Genomic DNA, 17,516 nt, shown 5'->3' with positions numbered 1-17,516 from the left:
TGAGATTATAAAGAGATGGGTGAGCACCCAAACCACCTGAAATAAGGTTGACTGAGGTCCATACCAGTGTGGAGATACTGGTAGACGCTGCTCTAGCTCCTCGTTGATGGATGAATGCATACACGCCTGAATAAAGAAATGACAGTTTGGTTCCAGCTCACTGTCAGCTCCAGGGGATTGGAACTGTGGGTTGGGGTGTTCCATTCAAGCAACTTTCTGAGCCCAGAGGCCAAGTGTGCTGGGATTCGTTATGGATCTCTGCTCTGGAGTTGGGAAAGAGTAGTAGCAAATGTAAGGTCAGGCATTTGCAGTTCCAGCATCAAGAAATGGGGGTGGGTGGAGAGTTTTTTGTTTACCTTTGGTGGTTGTTTTTATATACAGAAAATAAAAGTTTGCATTTATTTCAGTTTTGAAATTAATACTATTTTTTTTTTACAAAATTTAAATCTTAGTTTTCCTTAAACTTTTAAATTTATTTTTACATTCTTATTATTGTATTTATACAACTAATAAATTTTAACAGTCACTTTTGAGAAAGACATTTTTTTAAATGGCTGCATCACACAGCATGTGGGATCTAGCTCCCTGACCAGGGATCAAGCCCACACTCCCTGTATTGGAAGTATGGGGTCTTAACTACTGGACAGCTAGGGAAGTCCCTCAAGAAAGCCTTTTGTTTAAAGTTTGGTCCTGTGTTTAAACTTAATTAAACTACCTTAAACATATTAAACTGAATTAATACATTTAATATAATAGGTTCTCTTTTTAAGCACTTCAAATGCTTCCTAAATTCTTAAATTATTCCATTAAATCCAGTAAATTAAACCTATAAAGTGAATCTTAAATGTCACAGACATTCTGATATTGTATCATTGTTGTTGTTTAGTCAATAAGTTGTGTCCCCTTCTTTGTGACCCCATGGACTGTGGCCTGCCAGGCTCCTCTGTCCATGGGATTTCCCAGGCAAGAATACTGGAGTGGGTTGCCATTTCCTTCTCCAGGGGATCTTCCTGACCCAGGGATCAAACCTGCGTCTCCTGCACTGGTAGGCAGACTCTTAACTGCTGAGCCACCTGGGGAGCCCTCCGATATTGTATACAAACAGTAAAATTCTCTTGCACTTCTCAAAAAAATAACTGTCCCAAAACCAATCAATCAATAACAAATTTCCATAGGAATCATAAGATTTTTCTCTTTCACATCTCGTAAACATTACAACTTTTTTACATACAACGGATTACTCCCAAATATTAATACAAATGATTAAATGAACTGATTCATCTCTATGCCTAATCTTAATCCACCTCAGGCTTTAAAAGTTCTCAACACTAAGGCAGTGGTGCAGTTAGAATCACAAATCCCTCCTTTCTGCCCCTAAACCAGTTCAACTAGAATCTTGAGGTAAAGGCCTAGCTTCTGTGGTTCTTAAAGGTCTCAGATGATTCCAATTTAAGATGCAGCTGAGAACACTGTTCTATAGAAACAATTCTTACCACCCCACGTGGGAGAAAAGCTCCCAGGTCATCACCTCCCAGATACTGTTAACCAGGATGTGAGGTTCAAAGCTGCGGATGCCAGGACTCACCTGAGCTTTTCAGCAGCCAGATCTAAGTATCCACATTTTTCAAGGGGCTTTTTTTGGCTTCAGTCTAGCTTTTGTGGGTTTAACTTTTGCTACTACATAATTTTGGCAGCCTCATTTTATCACCTGCTTTGCATGGAAAGAATTCTGTAACCTGCCCTTCTCTACTTGTTGGCATTCAGCAAGTTTAGTTAGTGCCTGATTTTTGGCTTGCCTAGTTTTAGCCACAGTTGCTGAGGTGTTCTACTGACACTCCTCCTATAAGAACACAAATGAAAAATTGGGAAGGCTTCTTGGAAGAGGTGGCACACAGGTGGTCTTTTGACTATGGCAATGAGATTGAGAGACAGGATGGTAAGGAAAGGAATTCTGGATGGAAAAGTATGTAAGCAGCTCAGGTTCCAGCACTCAAAGCTAGGCATAGAGTCAAAACCCAGAGTAATGGACACTAAGCCCCAGGTCTGTGATGATGCCAGTTCTGGGTCCAGGCTCATGGAACAAGAGAGAGCCCAGCAGGGATTTCCCCAAGATGGCTGCTGTACTTCTGGGATGTGCGCCCCAGGACCGCCTCTTGTGTAGGGACATCCGTAACCCCTCTGGGAAGAGTTTGACTATTAAGTAGGGTCATCAGCGGGAAATGCAGCCTCTCTGCTCAGTGCTGCGGCAACTGGCTTCCCAGTACCTGCGGCCCCGCAAGTGGAAGAAGCTGGCGTGCTGCTGGGAGTTCACCAAGGCCCACATCCACGCCACAGAGCAACAGTGGGCAGGCACCACCTTGCCTCGGTGCCCCAGAGCAGCCCAGGAGGAGGCGTGGGGGCACATGGGGTGTGTTCAGTTTCCTGTGCTTCTAGGGGAAAATCCTCACCAAGTCACATGCTATTTCCAACATGCCGTGTGCTCTTTCCCTCCCCAGGCCTTTGCACGGGCTGAGCCCTCTGCCCCTCCCTCCACAACTGGCCTGTGAACTTCACATGCCTCAGGAGTCAGCTTGAGCTGATACCCATCGTTCACCTACAAAGCTAAAGGCACTTCCTTTACTTCCTGTAAAAAGGAAAGGAACTGTTGTTGCCACTATTATTTAACATCTGTTTGGAAATTTTGGCCCTGGTATTGAGGTATGAAACAGAAATAGAAATTGAGAGAGTAAATATTGAAAAGGAAGAGAGATTTATTAATTTCAGATGCTATAATTATATACATAGGAAGTCCAGAAGAGTCAACAGAAAAATTCTTAGAAAAAAATAATTCAATGAAAGGGCTAAATATGATTAAATATATAAACACCATAGTATTCCTCCATACCATCAAGAAGTGGACAAAATATATAGAGGTATTTTTAAAAATATACCACTTACAGTAGTGTGTTTCTAAACTATGAGTGACATGAGTAAGACAAATTATTTGACATGAGTAAGATAATACAAATTATTTGACATGAGTAAGACAATACAAATTATTTGAAAGAAGACTTGGTAAGTGGTACAACATTCCTGTGTTTCCAGCTAAAAAAGTGTCATGTAGATATCAATTTCCCCCCAACTAAAGCTTTGATCCAATTTTATTTTACTTGGTATTATTAATATTTACTTATTTGGCTGTACTGGGTCTTAATTGTGGCATGTGGGATCTAGCTCCCCAACCAGGGACAAAGCCTGGCCCCCCTGCAAGAGGAGCATGGAGTCTTAGCCACTGGACCACCAGGGAAGTCCCTCATTCAATTTTAATCAAATCAAGATAGGAAGTTTTTGAAATTTGACTACAGGATTCTACATGTGTGTGTGCTAAGTCACTTCAGTCGTGTCCAACTCTGTGACCCCACAGAGAGCAGCCTGCCAGGCTCCTCTGCCCATGGGATTCTCCAGGCAAGAATACTGGAGTGGGTCCATTTCCTTCTCCAGGGGAAATCTTCCCAAACCTGGGGCTGAACCCACATCTCTTAGTTCTCCCGCATTGGGGCGGGTTATTTACCACTAGTGCCACCTGGGGATTCTACAGTTCATCTGAAAGAAGAGACAGGGAATATATAAATACATACTCTGGGGAAAAAGGCAAAAAGGGTCTAACTCAACTTAGAAAGCTAAAAATTTAACACAGAGATTCCTGACATACACATGTGTAAATCGGGTAGTGGATAGAGTAGTGAGTCCAAAAGTGAAAATGAAAGGTGCGTCCAGCTCTTTGCAATGCCATGGACTGTATAGTCCATGGAATTCTCCAGGCCAGAATACTGGAGTGGGTAACCTTTTCCTTCTCCAGGGGATCTTCCCAGCCCAGGGATCGAACCCAGGTCTCCCGCATTGCAGGTGGATTCTTTACCAGCTGAGCCACAGGGGAAGCCCAAGAATACTGCAGTGGGTAGCCCATCCTTTCTCCAGCGGATCTTCCTGACCCAGGAATTGAACCAGGGTCTCCTGCATTGCAGGCGGATTCTTTACCAACTGAGCTATCAGGGAAGCGGGAGTCCAAAAGTAAACTCTGTTACAGATGCAGATTTCTTAGACAATTAAAGAGCACTGATGAATTACAAGGCTGGTGACAAGGGCTAGTGAATAAATGGGTCAATGAAACATACCATGGGCATATCACTGGCAACACCAGGAGGAGGTGCCTGCTGGGGGCCCACAGACACCAGAACATCAGGGATGCAGTGGATGACTGACTTGGACATGATGACTGTGCCCCCAGGGCTGTGCCAAAGCCTCTGTCCCCACCTGGGAGCGCTGACCTGGTCACAGTTTAATAACAAGTTAATGCTACCACAGGCACTGAAGAGAGTAGGCACTTATTTTCCAAACACTGGAATCACCTAGGAAGCCTTAGCACTGCTCAGTGCCTAGGCGCACCCATTCCCAAGTACAAAGGAATCTCAGCGATGGAGAGGAGCCCAGGTGTGAGTGTTTGCTGAGGGCTCCAGGTGTTTCCAGTGAGCACCAATGGCTGAGAACCACGGGCGCAGGGTGAAGAACAGCGTGCGGAGCAGAGGTGGTTGTGAGCAGAGAGACACACTCTACAGTGCATCTTGGTGCCACCATGAATGCTAGTTCTTTCCCTTTTCCCAGTGACACCAATAGGATACACGATGGATGATCAGGAGAAAGTCTGGGGCTGGGGAGGTCCTCATGTCTCGGACCCAAAACCCCACCCCCATACCATCTGAGGCTGCTGCTCCTCCCCTCCCTCCCCACCCTATCTCTGGGCTGAGCTCTGCTGAAATCTGGAGAAGGGCCTGGTGTTCTGGTGGAAGTTAGGGTGGGCTCAGACCTGGCTCTGGTAAAGCAGACAGGGTGGGCACCTTTTCTCTCTCTCCCTCCCTCCCTGGTCCTCAGGAACCAGGAGCTACGGGGAACATGGGCACCGCATGCTGCTCATCTGGCCACACGGTGTGGTGAGAACCCCACCAGAGCACTATTCAAGGGCCTCGTGGCCATTGGCAGGAGGGACCTGGCTGGTAAGTGTCTCCTTCTTGCCTACTTCCTGCTCAGGGCAGCTCTGGGCCCCAGCAAGGCCCTGCTGGAATGCAGCAAGGCCCTCCAAGGCTGCTCAGACCACAGTGCCATAGCACTGGCTCTGAACCTTCCAGATTGCTGGTCGTAGCCCTTCCTCCTCCTGGAACCCAGGCAGAGTCTCAGGCAACTGACAGTCCCTCTGGGCCCCAGGCTCCCCGTCTGTGCAAAGAGGGTGTCCCAGCTGGTCCCTGTGACCTTCACAGCCCCAAGGTCACTGAAGCTACAATCTCTTCCTATCCAGCTGTCTATACTGCTTTGACCCCATGTCCCACCCCACCCCCACCCCTCGCCCAGTTTGGGGTAAGGCGAGAACAGCCTACAGGGGTGTTTTTCACAAACATTAAGACCTATGGGCCAAAACTGGTTTAAGATGAGCTGAACTACTAAGATCTGATCAAATAAAATTTCTAAGGGCATCACAACCTATTTGAGTCTGTCAATCCCAAAAGTTTTTTGGGGGGTTTGGGATTCAAGGCACCATGTGGAACCATCAGACAAGCAGCAAAACAGGTTCTAGTAATGATCCCTCATTAATCACAAAATCAGCTCATGATGAAAAGGCTTCAACTCTGTAATGTCTGTTGGCCCGGTGCATTTTATATATATACAGGGCAACCACAGGATGGGGTACTAGGCCTTCATCCATGGTAATGGAGGAGCATGGCAACAGGAAAAGCGCTCACATACTGTCGAGGGCCAAAGGGAAAGTCCCCTGCATGCTGGGTCTTCACCAGCTGCCACATGCAACGTGGGAAACCAGTCATTTCAGAGGGGAAGAATTAGAGATGACGGTTCTTTTTCCAACATGTTCTTAAATATTATTGTTGTATCTTCTTTTAACACAAGCTCTGGCAGACAATTAAAACATCAAACCAGCCTTGTGAGGCAGCAGTTAGGCAACAAGAGGCAGGGGCAATAGGATTCTTGTCTTCTGCAGAAAGCTTCAGGAAGAAAACAAATGAGGACCCTAGGTGCACAGCCATGTAACTGGAAGGAACATGCGATCGCAGAGTGAGGGCCGCTGAACAGGGGAAGACCACTCCCTAAGGGCTAAAAATAATCACTGTTAAGAAACCTCCAGCTGCTTCTACTTAAACCCACAGTCATGCAGGACCAGCAGGCAAATGTCTGTCATCTTTTTCACAGGATTGGTTCACAGGCCAGTCTGAGGTTTTGTAGGTAGTCTCTTCCCACAGGTATAGTCCTTGGCCGCTCTTAGCTCAATTTCATCTCCTGCATCTCATTGGAGCCTTGCAACAGCCCCCTGAGATGCAAGGGATGTCTTTTCGAGAAGACGCTGGGCTCAGGGTGGATAAGCAGCTAATCAAGAGGTCTGGAGTCAAATTCACCATCTGTCTCCCCTATCTGATGAAAGTCTCCATCCATCCCTTATGAAAGGACTGCCCTTAATTCAGTCCCTGGCTTTTATGAAAGGTGTGCTTACTACACAGCTGTTTCCATGCATGGCTTGTATATTTTGATGGTTCCCAGAGGCACACAGTCTCATTTTCCCCTCTTTTTTTAAAAGAATTTTTAAAAGTTGTCAACTCTTAGATTTGAAATCATTTCAGACTTATAAAAATGTTGCAGATATAGTACAGAGAATTTCCAAATCTCTTCACTCAGCTTCCCCAAATATTAACCAACCAGGAAATTAACACTGAAAGGATATTATTAACTCACCTTCACACCTTATTGAAATTTTGTCATTTGGGCTTTTCATGTCATTTTACTGGACCCAGATCTGGTCCAAGATTATACCTTGCATTTGGTTGTCATCGTTCCCATTTTGGGCCATACAAAGGGTCACCTCTCTGGACCAGCACTATATAATAGAACTTTCCTCCATGGAGGGAATGTTTCAGATCTGCGCTGTCCAATATGGTTGCCACTTGAAATGTGGCTAGTGGAACGAAGAACTGAGCTTTTGATTTAATTTTAAATTTAAAGAACACCTGTGGCAAATAGCAACCATATTGGGCTGGTCTGAAGCCATTTAGGTGCCTTGACTGCACAGGTCATTGCATAGCTCAGCCGCACCAGATGGAAAGCATGGTTCTGGGGAAATATGACTCTGGAAATTCCACATGTGAAGAGGATCTGTGCTTGGGTTGCCTGAAAGTGCTGCCTGAAAGCTGTTTCTGTCTACGCCCATATTTTAGAAAAACTTCCCACAAAGGTACCCACTGGACCTGAGTCCTGGGAAGGAGATAGAATAAGAACTGCTACAGCTGAAAGGGGTTCCAGTTCTCACACATGGCTGGTGGGAGTTCACAGTGGTACAGTCCTCTGAAAGGCAGTTTGTCATTTTTCACCAAAATTACAAATACATTTACCCTTTGACTAAGCAATCCCACATCTATGAATTTATCCTACAGAGAAACTTGCAAACATACTAACACGAATGCCAAGTGAGCACAGCGGAAACTATGCCCTGAGAAGGGTGTATGGAAACTCTGTACTATCTGTTCAGTTTTTTAAAAACTGTTTTTAAAAACCTAGTCTATTTTTTAAAATAACTGAAACTAAAACATACAAAAAGAAAAAAAGGTTTTGAAACCAACTCATCAGGCTGATGATCTGAGAGGTGTGTTTTGCCCGAGGCCCCACAGTTTGCAGTGGGATTCGGCCCTCTGCACAGCACACAGCCTCCCTCCCCTGTGGCACCCGTCATCACACATGCTGTGTTGAGATAGAGAACACTCCTCCACCATCTATTCCATATGAGAAAGGCATTTCATAGGACTTGGATCACTTACCTGGATGAATTTTTATTTTTTGGGGACAAAAAAGCAAGCCCTTAAATAAAGTTTAAATGTTGATCTCTCGAATTCAATACTTTCATTTGTTTGGGAGATCAATGGGAAATTTTCAGACAATTTGTTGTGGGTTGGTTCTTTTCCTTTAGAAAAGATTAACAAGAATGATTTATAGAGTTCCCATGAGTGATTTGTTGCCTACTCAATCTGTGGGATTCCCTGGTGGCTCAGAGGGTGAAGCGTCTGCCCGCAATGCCGGAGACCCAGGTTCAATCCCTGGGTCAGGAAAATCCCCTGGAGAAGGAAATGGCAACCCACTCCAGTATTCTTGCCTGGGAAATCCCATGGACAGAGGAAGCTAGTGGGCTACAGTCCATGGGGTTACAAAGAGTCAGACACGACTGAGCGAATTCACTTTTCACTTTCAATCAATCTGTAAACAATTAAAAAAAATTTTTTTAATGTTTTTCTAAACCTATGAAAATAGTTATATCAATAATTTTAATTGAATCATAGTTTATTTATAGCATGGTCTTAGCCTAAAGTGTACATCTTTTTATTCAGTTTTTTTCTGATTATATGCTATTATAGGTATTTATTAGACACTAAATAAATAATAGATAAATAAATAATAAATAAATATTAGATACTAAATAAATTAGGTGTTTATTAGATACTAAATTAGATACTGTATACAGTAAATCTTTGTTGCTTATCTATTTTATGTATAGTAGTTTATATCTGTTAGGGCTTCCCTGAAAGCTCAGTTGGTAAAGAATCTGCCTGCAATGCAGGAGATCCCGGTTAGATTCCTGGGTCAGGAAGATCCCCTGGAGAAGGGATAGGCTACCCACTCCAGTATTCTTAGGCTTCCTTTATGGCTCAGTTAGTAAAGAATCTGCCCACAATGCAGGAGACCTGGGTTCAATACCTGGGTTGGGAAGATCCCCTGGAGAAGGGAAAGGCTACCCACTTCAGTATTCTGGCCTGGAGAATTCTATGAACTGTATAGTCCATGGAGTCACAAAAGTCAGACTGACTGAGCAACTTTCACTTATATCTATTAATGCCATAATCTTAATTTGCCCTTCCCTTCCGCCTTCACCCCTCTGGTAACCACAGGTTTATTTTCTATGTCTGTGAGTCTATTTCTGTTTTGTAAACAAGTTCATTTGTACTGTTTTTCAGATTCCCCATTTAAGTGATATTCAGTTCAGTCGCTTAGTCGTTTCTGACTCTTTGCAACCCCATGAATCGCTGCATGCCAGGCCTCCCTGTCCATTACCAACTCCCGGAGTTTACCCAAATTCATGTCCATCGAGTTGGTGATGCCATCCAGCCATCTCATCCTCTGTCGTCCCCTTCTCCTCCTGCCCCCAATCCCTCCCAGAATCAGTCTTTTCCAATGAGTCAACTCTTCACATGAGGTGGCCAAAGTATTGGAGTTTCATTATGTTGCTGCAGATGGCAATATTTCATTCTTTTTTATGGCTGAATAATGTTCCATAGTATATACATTTATATACCCCGACTTCTTAAGCTACTCATCTGTTAATGGGCACTTGAGTTACTTCCATGTTCTGGCTATTGTAAATAGTGCTGCTGTGAACATTGGGGTTCAGTTCAGTTCAGACGCTCAGTCGCGTCCGACTCTTTGCGACCCCATGAACCACAACACACCAGGCCTCCCTGTCCATCACCAACTCCCGGAGTTTACCCAAACTCATGTCCATTGAATTGGTGATGCCATCTAACCATCTCATCCTCTGTTGTCCCCTTCTCCTCCTGCCTTCAATCTTTCCCAGCATCAGGGTCTTTTCAAATGAGTCAGCTCTTCACATCAGGTGGCCAAAATATTGGAGTTTCAGCTTCAACATCAGTCCTTCCAATGAACACTCAGGACTGATCTCCTTTAGGATGGACTGTTTGGATCTCCTTGCAGTCCAAGGGACTCTCAAAGTCTTCTCCAACACCACAGTTCAAAAGCATCAATTCTTCTGCACTCAGCTTTCTTTATAGTCCAACTCTCGCATCCATACATGACTACTGGAAAAACCATAGCCTTGACTAGACAGACCTTTGTTGGCAAAGTAATGTCTCTGCTTTTTTAATATGCTCTCTAGATTGGTCATAACTTTCCTTCCAAGGAGTAAGCATCTTTTAATTTCATGGCTGCAATCACCATCTGCAGTGATTTTGGAGCCCCCCAAAATAAAGTCAGCCACTGTTTCCACTGTTTCCCCATCTATTTGCCGTGAAGTGATGGGACCGGATGCCATGATCTTAGTTTTCTGAATGTTGAGCTTTAAGCCAACTTTTTCACTCTCCTCTTTCACTTTCATCAAGAGGCCCTTTAGTTCTTCACTTTTTGCCATAAGGGTGGTGTCATCTACATATCTGAGATTATTGATATTTCTCCCAGCAATCTTGATTCCAGCTTGTGCTTCTTCCAGCCCAGCGTTTCTCATGATGTACTCTCCATATAAGTTAAATAAGCAGGGTGACAATATACAGCCTTGACATACTCCTTTTCCTATTTGGAACCAGTCTGTTGTTCCATGTCCAGTTCTAACTGTTGCTTCCTGACCTGCATACCGGTTTCTCAAGAGGCAGGTCAAGTGGTCTGGTATTCCCACCTCTTTTTGAATTTTCCACAGTTTATTGTGATGCCACACAGTCAAAGGCTTTGGCATAGTCAATAAAGCAGAAATAGATGTTTTTCTGGAACTCTCTTGCTTTTTCAGTGATGCAGAGAATGTTGGCAATTTGGTTCCTCTGCCTTTTCTAAAACCAGCTTGAACATCTGGAAGTTCACAGTTCACATATTGCTGAAGCCTGGCTTGGAGAATTTGGGGGACACATTGGGGTTCATGTGTCTTCAAATTAGAGTTTTCAACTTTTTTGTATACACACCCAGGAGTGGAATTGCTGGATCACATAGCAGCTTTATTTTTAGTTTTTTAAGGAAACTCCATACTGTTTTCCATAGTGGCTGAACAATTTACATTCCCCCCAACAGTATACTGGGGTTCCCTTTTCTCCACATCCTTTCCAACATTTATTATTTGTAGACTTTTTGATGATAGCTATTATAACAGGTGTAAAGCAATATCTCCGGAGAAGGCAATGGCACCCTACTCCAGTACTCTTGCCTGGAAAATCCCATGGACGGAGGAGCCTGGTAGGCTACAGTCCACGGGGTTGCTAAGAGTCGGACACGGCTGAGCAACTTCAGTTTCACTTTTCACTTTCATGCATTGGAGAAGGAAATGGTAACCCACTCCAGTATTCTTGTCTGGAGAATGCCAGGGATGGGGGAGCCTGGTGGATTTGCATTTCTCTAATCATTATGTTGAGCATCTGTTCATGTGCTTGTTGGTCATCTGCATGTCTTCTTTAGAAAAATGTCTATTCAGGTCTTCTGCCCATTTTTCAATTGTGTTTTTTGATATTGAGCTGTATGAGCTCTGTTCTTCTTTGTCAAGATTGTTTTGGCTTTTGGGGGTCTTTTTGTGTTTCCATATAGATTTTAAAATCATTCTAGTTCCATGAAAAATGCCCTGGTATTTTGATAGGGTTTGCATTGAATCTGTAGATTGCTTGCAGAGTTTGGTCATTTTAACAGTATTAATTCTTCTAATACATGAATATAGTCTGTCTTTCCATCTGTTTGTGTCATCTTCAGGTTCTTTCATCCATATCTTATAGTTTTATGAGTATAGTTCCTTTACCCTCTTAGGTAGGTTTATTCCTATTTACTCTGTTTGATGTGATGGTAAATGATATTGTTTCCTTAATATCCTTTCTAATAGTTTGTTCTTACTGTATAGAAATGCAACAGATTTCTGAATATTAATTTTGCATCCTCAAATTTTAGCAAATTCATTGATGAGCCCTGGTAGTTTCCTGGTGGCATCTTTAGGATTTTCAATGTATAGTATCATGTTTTCTACAAACAGTGTCAGTTTTACTTCTTCCTTTCCGATTTGGATTATTGTTATTTTCTTTTCTAGTCTGACTGCTATGGCTAGGACTTCGAATTCTATATTGAATAAAAGTGATGAGAGTGGGCATGCCTGTGTTATTCCTGATCTTAGAGGAAATACTTTCAGCTTCTCACTGTTGAGCATGATATTAGTAGTGGGCTTGTCATATATGGCCTTTATTATGTTGAGGTATGTTTCCCTCTCTACCCACTTTCTGGAGAGTTTTTTTAAATCATAGATGGATATTGCATTTTTATCAAAAACTTTTTCTGAATCTATTGAGATGACCTATGGTTTTTAGTCTTCAATTTGTTAATGTGCTGTCTCACGTTGATTTGTGAGTAGTGAAAAATTTTTGCAGCCCTGGGATAAATCCCACTTGATCATGTTGTATGATTCTTTATATGTATCATTGGAATTGGTTTGCTAATATTTTGTTGAGGATTTTCGTATTTATATTCACCAGTGATACTGTCCTATAATTTTCCTTTTTTGTGTGTGGCATCTTTGTCTGGTTTTGATATCAGGGTGAGGTTGGGTCACAGGATGAGTTTGGAAGTGTTCTTCCCTCTGTGATTTTTTTGGAATAGTTTCAGAAGGATAGGTGTTAACTCTTCTCAAAATCTTTGGTAGAATTCTCCTGTGAAGCCACCTGATCCTGGAATTTATTTGTTGGGGTTTTTAAAAAATTCCTGATTGAATTTCAGTATGGATAATTTATCTGTTCATATTTTCTGTTTATTCTTGGTTCAGTCTTGGGACATTGTATATTTCTAGAAATTTGTCCATTTTTTCCAGGTTGTTCATTTTATTAGCATTCAGTTATTTGTATGATCATTTGTATGTCTGTGGTATCTGTTGCAACTTCTCCTTTTCATTTCTGATTTTATTGCTGTGGGTCTTGTCTCTTTTTTTCTAGATTAGTTTGGGTAAAAGTTTATCAGGGCTTCCCAGGTGGCACAGTGGTAAAGACCCCACCTGCCAATGCAAGAGACACAAGAGATTGAGTTGGATCCCTGGGTTGGGAAGATCCTCAGGAGTAGAAAATGGCAACCCACTGCAGTATTCTTGCCTGGAAAGCTCCATGAACAAAGGAGCCTGGTGGGCTACAGTCCATAGGGTTGCAAAGAGTTGGACACAACTGAGCACACACACACACACACACACACACACACACACACACACACACACACACAGAGGTTTATCAATATTATCCCTTTCAAAGAACCAGGTCTTAATTTCATTGATTTTTGGGTCTCTATTTCATTTATTTCTGCTCTGATCTTTACAATTCCTTTCCTTTGATTGACTTTGGGTTTTGTTTGCTGTTCCTTTAGGTGTAAAGTCAGGCTGAGATTTCCCTTATTTCCTGAGGTAAGCTTGTATTGCTGTCAACTTAGAGTTGCTTTTGCTCCATCCCATAGACTTCTGGATAGTTGTGCTTTCATTTTGTCTCTAGGTATTTTATTTCCTCTTTGATTTATTCTGTGATCTATTGATTGTTTAGTAGCATTTTGTTTAGCCTCCACATTTTCTTTTTTGGCAAGTTTTTTTTTTCCTTGATTTCTAGTGTCATAGCATTGTAGTCAGAGAAGATGCTTGATACGATTTCAGTATCCTTAGGTTTACCAAGGATTGTTTTCTGGTCTAGCACATGATCTACCCTCAAGAATGTTCCATTTACACTTGAAAAGAATGTGTATTCTGTTTTTGTATGGGATATTCTGTACATATACCTACTAAGTTCATTTTGCCTAACATGTCAACCAATGTTTCCTAATTGATTCTCTGGATGTTCTATCCATTGATGTAAGTGTGGTAAGGTCTCCTATTATTATTCTGTTACTATCAATTTCTCCCTTTATGTCCATTTATATTTGTTTTATGTATTTAGGTGCTCCTATATTGGGTGCATTGTTATATCTTTTTCTTGAATTGATTCCTTGATCATTATGTAATGTCCTTCTTTATTTCTTTTAAGAGTCTTTATTTTAGTCTATTTTGTCTGATATGACTATTGCTACCTTGGCTTTCTTTTGATTTTCATTTGCAGGAATATCTTTTTCCATCCCCTCACTTTCTGTCTGTGTGTGTTGTTGGGTCTGAAGTAAGTCTCTTATAGGCAGCATATATATGGGTCTTTTTTTTTTTAATCCATTCAGCTACTCTGCCTTTTGATTGGAGTATTAAGTCCATTTACATTTCAAGTAATTACCGACACACATGTTCTTATGCCATTTTGGTAACTGTTCTGGGTTGTTTATATAGTTCTTTCTTGTTCCTTTCTTTTGTCCTCTTGTGATTTGATGACTAGTGTTATGTTCTGAATTCCTTTTTCTTGTGTATCTATTATAGATTTTTAAAAAAATATGTATTTTTGGCTGTGTTGGGTCTTTGGCTTTTCCTGAGCTGCAGGGAGCAGGGGCTACTCTCTAGTTAGGGCTGCAGGCTTCTCATTCAATGGCTTCTCTTGTTGCGCGCACTGGCTCTAGGGCATGCCGGCTTCAGGAGGTGCAGCATGTGGGCTCAGCAGTTGCAGCTCCTGGGCTCTAGAGCACAGGCTCAGTAGTTGTGGCACACCAGCTTAGCTGCTCCATGGCATGTGGGATCTTCCCAGATCAGGGATCAAACCTGTGTCTCCTGCATTGGCAGGTGGATTCCTTACCACTGAGCTACCAGGGAAGCCCTATTATAGATTTCATATGTGACTACCATGAGGATTTTATATAGCAATTATTATACATATATATACACACACATATATATATATGTATGTATGTATATACACACACACATACACACACACATATATATGATTGTTATAAGGTGAAAGGGTTAGTCACTCAGATGTATCTGACTCTTTGCAACCCCAGGGACTGTGGCTCACCAGGCTTCCCTGTCTATGGAATTCTCCAGGCAAGAATACTAGAGTGGGTAGCCATTCCCTTCTCCAGGGGATCAGATTCTTTATAACCTGAGCCACCAGGAAAGCCCTGTTTTAAGTTGCTGATCTCTTAATTTCAGTGCCTTTTTTTTTTTTGATAGACTATTTTATTTATTTTTTTTTCAATTTTAATTTAAAAAAAATTATACATGTGTTCCCCATCCTGAACCCTCCTCCCTCCTCCCTCCCCATACCCTCCCTCTGGGTCATCCCAGTGCACCAGCCCCAAGCATCCAGCATCATGCATTGAACCTGGACTGGCATCTCGTTTCATACATGACATTTCACATGTTTCAATGCCATTCTCCCAAATCTTCCCACCCTCTCCCTCTCCCACAGAGTCCATAAGCCTGTTCTATACATCAGTGTCTCTTTTGCTGTCTCGTATACAGGGTTATCGTTACCATCTTTCTAAATTTCAGTGCCTTTTAACAACTCTGCATTTGTACTCTCCTCTCATTTTTTTTTTATTCAATTTTAATTAAAAAAAAAATTATACATGTGTTCCCCATCCTGAACCCTCCTCCCTCCTCCCTCCCCATACCATCCCTCTGGGTCGTCCCAGTGCACCAGCCCCAAGCATCTAGCATCGTGCATTGAACCTGGACTGGCATCTCATTTCATACATGATATTTCACATGTTTCAATGCCATTCTCCCAAATCTTCCCACCCTCTCCCTCTCCCACAGAGTCCATAAGCCTGTTCTATACATCAGTGTCTCTTTTGCTGTCTCGTATACAGGGTTATCGTTACCATCTTTCTAAATTCCATATATATGCGTTAGTATACTGTATTGGTGTTTTTCCTTCTGGCTTACTTCACTCTGTATAATAGGCTCCAGTTTCATCCACCTCATTAGAACTGATTCAAATGTATTCTTTTTAATGGCTGAGTAATACTCCATTGTGTATATGTACCACAGCTTTCTTATCCATTCATCTGCTGATGGACATCTAGGTTGTTTCCATGTCCTGGCTATTATAAACAGTGCTGCGATGAACATTGGGGTACATGTGTCTCTTTCCCTTCTGGTTTCCTCAGTGTGTATGCCCAGCAGTGGGATTGCTGGATCATAAGGCAGTTCTATTTCCAGTTTTTTAAGGAATCTCCACACTGTTCTCCATAGTGGCTGTACTAGTTTGCATTCCCACCAACAGTGTAAGAGGGTTCCCTTTTCTCCACACCCTCTCCAGCATTTATTATTTGTAGACTTTTGGATCGCAGCCATTCTGACTGGTGTGAAATGGTATCTCATAGTGGTTTTGATTTGCATTTCTCTGATAATGAGTGATGTTGAGCATCTTTTCATGTGTTTGTTAGCCATCTGTATGTCTTCTTTGGAGAAATGTCTATTTAGATCTTTGGCCCATTTTTTGATTGGGTCATTTATTTTTCTAGAGTTGAGCTGTAGGAGTTGCTTGTATATTTTTGAGATTAGTTGTTTGTCGGTTGCTTCATTTGCTATTATTTTCTCCCATTCTGAAGGCTGTCTTTTCACCTTGCTAATAGTTTCCTTTGATGTACAGAAGCTTTTAAGTTTAATTAGGTCCCATTTGTTTATTGTTTTTGATATCATGTTTATATCTAATTTTTCTGTGTATCCCTTTACAGCTTTATTGTGGATGTAGATGATTTTACTACTTTTGTGATTTAACCTTCCTACTAGCTTTCTGTGAGGATGAGTTCCTACTTCTACCATTTGCCTTTACTGATGAGATTTTTCCTTTCATAATTTTTGTGTTTCTTGTTGTGGTCTTTTCTTTTTTGCTTAGAGAAGTTCCTTTAACACTTCTTGTAAAGGTGGTTTGGTGGTATAAACTCTTCTTGCTTTTATTTTTCTGTAAGGCTTTTATCTCTCCATCAAATCTAAATGACAGCATTGCTGGGTAGAGTATTCTTGGTTGTGGTAGGTTTTCCCTTTTCATCACTTTTAAGTATATTATGCCACTCTCTTCTGGCCTGTGGAGTTTCTGCTGAAAAGTTAGCTGATAGCTTTATAGGACTTCCTTTTATTTTTCACTTGCTGCTTTTAACACATTACGGACCAGAGACATATTATAGCCCCCGGTATAAGTTTCTGCAAAAATCCTCCAGTCAGTAATGGGTTAATATTCTAATTTCTGCCATTTTGACTACAATGTGTCTTAGTGTGTTTCTCTTTGGGTTAATCCTGTAAGGACTCTGCAATTCCTAGATTGGTTGGTTGTTTCATTTCCTAGGTTAGGGACTTTTTCAGCTTTTATGCCTTCAAGTATGTTCTCAGCTCTCTTTTCTCCTTCTTGAACCTCTATAATGTGAATATTAGTGAACTCGATGTTGCTGCAGAGGTCTCTTTGTCTTTTCATTATTTTTCTGTTTGGCTTCAGTGATTTCCACTTCTTCATCTTCCAGCTCATTGATCCATTCCTCTGTAGCATTAACTCTACTGTTGATTTCTTCTAGTATATTTTTCAACTCTTGGCCTGAGGCATCCCAGCAGTGATGCATGCAGGCTGTTGAGCCACAGCCAGGCTAGAGGGAGGATTCCATGATGGCACTTGCCAGTGCCAGTGTCCACATGGTAGAATGAGCTCCCAAGATTGGCTGCCAGCAGTGTCTATACCCTTAGCGTGAGCTGCAGTTGCCTCCTGACTCTCCAGGAAACTTTAAAATGCAGGTAGGTCTGACCCAGGCTCCTATCAAATTACTGCTCCTGCCCTGAAACCCAGAACATGTGATGTTTTGTGTGCACCCTTTGA

The 17,516-nt window shown here is 42.1% G+C and overlaps 1 protein-coding gene across 1 annotated transcript in view; it reads left to right on the top strand.

Annotated features, from left to right (window-relative positions):
* The window catches only part of ANKDD1A (ankyrin repeat and death domain containing 1A), a 55,485-nt gene extending 50,292 nt beyond the window's left edge, over positions 1–5,193 (top strand). The window contains 3 exon segments of the mRNA XM_086319061.1: positions 2,145–2,349; positions 4,909–4,962; positions 4,965–5,193. Of these exon segments, the coding sequence (XP_086175187.1) occupies positions 2,145–2,349; positions 4,909–4,962; positions 4,965–5,176 (471 nt within the window). The 3' untranslated portion in view covers positions 5,177–5,193.
* The last annotated feature ends 12,323 nt before the right edge of the window (positions 5,194–17,516 follow it).

This window comes from Bos grunniens, chromosome 10, assembly GCF_055505025.1.
Source record: "Bos grunniens cultivar Pamir isolate PY7600 chromosome 10, Bosgru_T2T1.0, whole genome shotgun sequence".
NCBI classification, from domain to species: Eukaryota; Metazoa; Chordata; class Mammalia; order Artiodactyla; family Bovidae; genus Bos; species Bos grunniens.
Note: the sequence above shows the minus strand (reverse complement) of the source record. Positions and strands in the feature narration are given on the sequence as shown.